Raw genomic sequence first — 7,171 nt, 5'->3', positions numbered from 1 at the left:
TAAAACAATTTCATTTTATCCTTAACTAAAACTAATATATGTTATGCAAAATGGAAATATATACATATACATACATATATATATATGTGTGTGTGTGTGTGAAAATTAGTTTTATTAGAAAGTTAAATATGTACTATAATATTCTTCTGCTATGTCCTCTCCAAATTGTTTTAACGTACTAGCTATTTGGCAAAGAACAAAAAAGCAATTGGATGGTAGTTAATCATTAAATGATTTATGTAAAATTTTTATTCTAATTTTAACATAACCAAATTTTAAATGCAAGGAAAATTTTTTAAGGTTGTTCCTTAATCTTCCACTCAATGCCACTTTTGACTTCAAATTTTTTTAAAAAAGCAACAAATAAAATTTTAAAAGTTCCATTTTATATGCTCACACCCTTAACTCAACCCCAATCGAGCCATTGAAATAAAAAATAAATAGAAAATTAGCAAACCTAACAAATAAACTTCATACAACTATAAAATCGATTATATACAATGTTACTAACTGCAAAGTCTGAGAATAAAAGTTGTAAAATTTTCTTCTTAAAAGGAAAAAATGTTATACGTATACATATATATATGTGTGTGTTAAAACACATAGATGGAGAGAAAACTCATTTTGGACCACAAAACTTGTTATCCATTTAACTTATTATAGTCCCTTAACTCATTTTGGAAACCAAAAAAGAAAAGGGTAATCGGGCTTGAATACGGGTTGAGCCAAAATAAAACCCGATCCTTAAACGAGTTTTGGCGAGAAGAAGAAAAATGCAAGTGAGAAACTTCCACCTAGAGTTCCTGCTGTCTCCTCCTTTTCGTGGTGGTCGTCGTCTTTCATTACGAAACTTCTCTTTTCTGACCCCTCGTGGGCCCCATTAGAGCAGGTATCTATGACTCATTTTTTTTTCCTCTCTTTACGTTTTTCTTGATTCTTAAGTCTCTTTTTTGGTGGCATATAATTTCCAATTTTTCTGCTGCCGTTTAAAATTATCACATCTACTCAAGAGCTTAAGCTTCTGGGGTTGCAACACAATCTTGAATCTTCCAAATTTGGGTTCAATCCCAAAAGGGTCATTGTCAGAATAATTTCTTGTGACAGCTATTCCTCTTTTTTTTTGGCAATTTTTTGCTTTTTTTTGGGCTTCTTTTTGGTTTTTAATTTAGGTGGAATGTTAGTACTTGTCAGATAAATAGTTCGCGTAATGATGCTGTCAAGCTAGTGATTCGAGTGAGGATGGTGGTGGTTTTGTTACCAAAGATTGAAGCTTTGATGAGTTCAGTTCAAATTTTCAGTTTGGGTAGATTTCAGTAATTGGATGAACTTACGGTTAGATTTAGGAAACTGATTTTGTATTTTGGAGAATTTGGATGAGGACTGAAGAAATTCTCTGCCTGATTGGTGTTGGGAATTGGGATTCTTTGCTTGAAATTATCTGCTCATCAGGAGATAAGCATTGTAGCTTATTAGCTTAGCACTGGATCTTTGCTGAGTGAAGGGCGAGATGGAGTTTGTTTTCCCTTGCAGTGTTTTATCGGCTTATGGGTTGAATTCTATATGTAATGAAATGATCAGGCTTTGATGTGTGAACTAAAGTAATGGGTAGTCCTGCTGAGCAATCATCATCCATAAGTCTAACTTCATCATCTTTGGTATCAAATGGTTCCGATGGTTATAACACGAACGCCTCTGGTGGTACCTCTGAGGCAAGGTCTGCTCTTCAGATGATTAGCTTGAGCAAGCTCAGTAGTAATTTGGAGCAATTGTTGCCTGAGGCTGGCTGTGATTATAGTGATGCTGAGATTGAAGTTGAGGGGATATCAATAGGCATCCATCGATGCATTGTAGCTGCTAGGAGTAAATTTTTTCATGATCTTTTCAGAAAAGAGAAGGGATACGGCAGTAAAGATGATAAACCAAAGTACACCATGGAGGAGTTGTTGCCTTATGGTAAAGTCAGATATGAGGCTTTTCTTATTTTCTTAGGTTATTTGTATACTGGGAAGCTGAAGCCTTTCCCAGTTGAGGCGTCGACATGTGTAGATGCCATGTGTGCCCATGATGCATGTAGACCTGCTATTGATTTTGCTGTGGAATTGATGTATGCATCTTCAATTTTTCAGATACCAGAGCTAGTCTCACTCTTTCAGGTTAATAATCTTCAATTGATTGTTGCAAATGTGTATCTCTGTCCCTTTTGTTCTTGCCCTTGACTTTTCGGAAACCAAGTTCACATGGTAAATACTGTCAATACTTAGCTTATCACATGTTTTCGGAAGCCAAGTTCACATGTTTCTATTATACTGTCAATACTTATCGTATCAGATATCATTAGCTGTCTAAATCTTGACTACCTTGCTTTATACATAAAAATAAAGCATTGATCTATACACTGCCTTTCTTCAACTCATTTTAATGATGCATTTAGTGTTTAGGCAATTCACTGTTCATTCCTAACTATCAAAGGTGCCACAGTTGGTTAGCTCATCCTGTGAGTATTTAAAATGGGGAATAATGAGGTCTGACATATAAGCTTTTAATATCAAATGGAGCTTCTTTTCTGCTTAATGCACTGAGATAATTAACTGGGCTACAGGTATTAGTTTCTGAGTAAATGACACATAGTAAATTGTCAGGATAATGAGTTGACAGTTATAAAAATCAAATCCAAAGTTGACATATTGTGATGCTTAGTTCAGTAACTTCTCTTCAGACTGAATTATTGGAAGCTCCCTTTTGTAGTGCTGAACAATTCCCATAGGGAAGGACTTAAGGTAGATTTGTAGCTAATCAGGCAGAAATTGATCAATTACCATAACATAGAAATTCCTTTTGAATTTCAATTTCCATCCAAACTATTCAGGAAAAACTTAAGGTACTTTGACCACTTTGTAGTTTCTATGGTTTGAAGTCTGGTGTAGACTCGAGCATTTATGCCCTAATGGTGATATTCTCCTTGAGAGGTCAATGGAATCTGTCTCTCTTGGAGAAAATGATTGGGGTGGATGAGTTTTTTTTTGGGGGACCCGCCCCAGGGAAGAGGGGGGGGGGTCATCAAATAGCTCAGAAGATGAACACATTCTTCTGTTGATTAACTTGTAAAAGGATCTGCAGTAACCAATTAGTGTTAAGCTGGACAATGTTCTGCAATATTGACAGAATTTTCTTGTATCTTTGATTGCAGAGGCGTCTTCTCAATTTCATTGGCAAGGCTTTTGTTGAAGATGTCATCCCAATACTTGTAGCTGCCTATTATTGTCAATCAAACCAGCTTCTCAGTCAATGTATCGATAGAGTCTCAAGATCGGACATTGAAAGCATCTCTCTTGAGAAAGAGATCCCTTGTGAAATTGCAGAGAATATTAAATCATGTCGTCTGAAGTCTGATGCAGGAGAAAAAGATAATGTGGTACTAGTGGATCACTTGCATGAGAAGAGAATTAGGAGAATACACAAGGCTTTGGATTCTGATGATATTGAACTTGTCAGACTTCTCCTGACTGAGTCTGATGTAACTCTAGATGAAGCTTATGCTCTACATTATGCTGTCGCTTATTGTGATCCCAAGATTGTTTCTGAGCTTCTTGGTCTGAGTTTGGCTGATGTCAACCTCCAAAATGCTCGGGGTTACTCTGTACTTCATATTGCAGCTATGCGTAAGGAGCCATCCATTATTGTATCACTTTTGACCAAGGGGGCTTGTGTATCAGAAACAACATTGGATGGGCGGACTGCTGTTAGCATTTGCAGGAGGTTGACAAGGCCAAAGGATTATCATGCCAAAATCAACCTGGAGCGGGAATCAAGTAAAGATAAGATATGCATTGATGTCTTAGAGAGGGAGATGCTAAGGAATCCGGTGGCTGGAGATGCATCATTTTCTTCCCTCATACTGACTGATGACTTGCAAATGAGACTGCTCTACCTGGAAAACAGAGGTAGTGTTTTGGTGTTTGACTGCTGATATGTTCCTCTCTAATGTGGCAAAGGTGGTATTTACTAGTTTTCATTGTAGGCCTTAACTCTAAAAGCTTGTTCTCTTTTGGTCAATGGTTTGAAGTTATCATAAAGTTCTGTTTTACATCTATCCCTTGGAAATTCAGATTATATTTTGTCAGAGTGAGAAGAGGAGGAGAACCAAAAGGTGTTGTATATGCATTACTTTTTCCTATTTGCAAGAAAGGGAAGGAGATGAAGCAAGTGAAAGGGCATGCAACTCCTCTAAGCCCATTCTTCGCTGCCCTTTGAATTCAAGGGGTTGTAGGAGTTGAAGAGCTACAATGTGACTGCCTTAAGTGTGAAACTAAAAGTTAAACCGAGAGAAAAACAAGGGGAATATAGTTAAGTTAAAAAATAGAGTTATTTTGTTCAGTAATGCATCTCTATTCCTTTTGCTTTCCTCTTCATTCCCTCCTCAACCCAAGCATATTGAGTGAATTATTACAATGTTTTTGTATGTTTGCTCTTTTGTCGGGTACCAACAGTCCTTTTGAAACTTCTAAAGCTTTATTGCTCATCAATTGAACATCAAATTTTTTGTGCTGTACAGATTATCTGTACAGTATTATTTTCTGTGAAATTTGTTTAATGAATGAGTGATCTTTCAATCAGAAACTTATGCAAGTTAAGAAGACCTTATTTCTTTCTGTAAAGTACATTGAAAATGGTTCACACAACTAACATCCTGTGAGTTACAGAAAAAAGTTGGATTTTTGTTGGTAGCCTTTTCTTATAGTTCTTTTTCTTGTTCCACCTTGACATTTTAACATTTTATCAGTTATATGGAGACTGCTTGTTTAGCCGTTCATGATTATGTTATGACTGCATCACAATGAGTTTTTGATTCGCATCAATAGTTTAAAGCAATTTGATTTGTATGGTTGCATAATTTGCATTCTGAGTTATTTATCCTAGTGCAAGATGTTCAGATCTAAAACAATTTTGTGATTTTAACACGCTATTATATTTCAGTCTTACTTACCATCATATGTAATTTTACCTATTCGAAAAATCTGCTTTTATAGTTTAGTAGCCTGTTTCACCCAAGTTTTTTCATTTTCTTATGCTTTTTTTTTTTTTTTTTTTTTTTTAATGTTTTATATGATTGGAAATGGCTAAAGAGATTGGTTGATCTTATGTTGCAGTGGCATTTGCCCGATTGTTCTTCCCTGCTGAAGCTAAATTAGCCATGGAAATTGCAAATGCTGAGACAACATCTGGGTTTGCTGGTCTTTTAGCTTCAAGAGGTTCAAGCGGGAACTTGAGGGAAGTTGATTTGAACGAGACACCGTTGGTGCAGAATAAGAGACTCCTTTCAAGAATAGATGTGCTATCAAAAACAGGTATATGCAAGCTCTAAGCATTCATCCCTAATCTAGAAACTGGTGCATTCATTTATTCAAAAAAATCTTGGTCCCTCCAACATCCATTTTGTCTGGAAAGTTAGGAGGCTGTTCCCATTTACAAAGTGATTGGGACCTTACAGCTTGATGTAAATGTGCTCAACCTTGTGAATGAAAGGAAAAGTTATTACTCAATTGTGGGAGTGATCAAATGCAGACAAAAGGAAATGGTAGTTGTTCATCTGCGCCTTACACACAAACATATGCTTATGCTCTCTCTACAAACATGGTAAAAAGATAAAAAGTAGACAGACAAGTTTGTTGAATCCGCCTTACTGCTTTTATGTCTATTGGAATCTCTGAGAGTCCCCACTCTTTTAAGTCTTTCTTATCTGGTTATATTTGTTAAGTTAAGCCACAATTGACCGATTTTATTTTCCTTCAGAAAGTTCTGACTGTGTATTTAAGCCCCTAAAATTGAACTAGGGAGTTCAGTTTATAGCTTCTCTGCATGGGGTAAAGTTACTTGACAATGCCAATGCCAATGCCAATGGTGATAAATGTCTAGCAACAATACTGCTGTTTTTAGTTTGGTGGTAGAAACATGATCAGTAATGTTGTTCATGACAGTGTGGCCTCTATATTTGGTGAACTTGCTGCATACCCATCCAAGAAACATTACATTACTAGAGATCATATTTCTTTCAATAGTTTTTAAGAGTTTGCCCTACTACCGTTTATTTTGGAGGTTCTCAGAAACCACTACTACGTTCCCGGGGGGTTGTAAAGTCAAAGACCCTTGAGCTAGATAGTCCACTTCCATCCTTTGCGACTCTTTATCTTCTTTTGTTAACAGCTGTTCTTTAATTTGTCATGCTGACAGTTGAGCTAGGACGGCGCTATTTCCCTCATTGCTCCCAAGTGCTGGATAAATTCATGGAGGATGACTTGCCTGATTTGTTCTATCTTGAAAAAGGCAGTGTAGATGAGCAAAAAGCTAAGAAGCAGCGCTTCGTGGAGCTCAAAGGTGAAGTTCAGAAGGCATTCAGCAAGGACAAAGCTGAGCTCCACCGCTGTGGTTTGTCTTCCTCATCATCTTCGTCTTCGTTGATAGAAGGTGTAAATTGCAAAGCTAGGAAACTGTAAGGACATGTTCAACCCTGTAAAGGTTATGTGAAATCTACCCTGAAGCATAGTTTTGTACTTTTGTGTGGAAGTGCAGCTGACACCCTTGAGCCATGGTTTTGTATGCAAGTGTTTTGAGGAGCAATTTTCTCTTAGTGTTAAAAGCTGCAGGACTCAGAGCGAATCCTTTGGATATCTAACTTGCCAATGTATAATTCAGAAGTTAGACCAAGGGAAAATTGGTCATGAATGCTGAATCTTTGTGCAATTTAATTATGAAGGTGCAAGGTAACGCGATAGATAGTGACACTAATATGCTATCATGTAGCTTGAATTTGCCTTGCAAATTTAGCCCAAAGAAACAATTCCATCACCAACGAATTGATTATTATGTGTTTGGGATTGGAATTGCCGTCAAATCAAGATTCAAAAGTCACTCTGAAATTTTCAATCAATCCGTTATGAGCAGTTTTACAAGAAAAGAATTAGATGCTTTCACCCAACCAAAGAAACAAGGAGAAAGAGAGAGAGATTGGATGGTTTGACCAGTTGTATGGAAACAAACACTAAAAGAATCAGTCAAAACCGTGTTTATCAAGGGGGATTAAAGCAGGACAAAGAAGTGTTAAAAGAGTCTTGAAACCGTGTTTAATAGTACCATTTGAAGTGGAAGTTTATTATGTCTCTTGTTAAAGTGTTTT

General features: G+C 36.6%; 1 protein-coding gene across 2 annotated transcripts; it reads left to right on the top strand.

Annotated features, from left to right (window-relative positions):
- The first annotated feature begins 764 nt into the window (after positions 1–764).
- Positions 765–6,727, top strand: LOC113710307 (BTB/POZ domain and ankyrin repeat-containing protein NPR1). Of its 2 annotated transcripts, none has more exons than XM_027233237.2 (5): positions 765–889; positions 1,182–2,153; positions 3,188–3,941; positions 5,148–5,345; positions 6,229–6,727. In XM_027233237.2, exons 2-5 carry the CDS (start codon positions 1,602–1,604, stop codon positions 6,489–6,491), a joined length of 1,767 nt encoding a protein of 588 aa, XP_027089038.1. In that variant the 5' UTR covers positions 765–889; positions 1,182–1,601; the 3' UTR covers positions 6,492–6,727. The 2 variants fall into 2 exon arrangements, with proteins under 2 accessions (XP_027089038.1, XP_071921953.1); XM_072065852.1 differs by having other exon boundaries at positions 775–889; positions 1,192–2,153.
- The last annotated feature ends 444 nt before the right edge of the window (positions 6,728–7,171 follow it).

The sequence above is a fragment of the Coffea arabica genome, chromosome 9e (assembly GCF_036785885.1).
Source record: "Coffea arabica cultivar ET-39 chromosome 9e, Coffea Arabica ET-39 HiFi, whole genome shotgun sequence".
In the NCBI taxonomy this organism is placed as follows: Eukaryota; Viridiplantae; Streptophyta; class Magnoliopsida; order Gentianales; family Rubiaceae; genus Coffea; species Coffea arabica.
The sequence above is the reverse complement of the archived record's forward strand: the minus strand, read 5'-3'. Positions and strand labels throughout refer to the sequence as shown.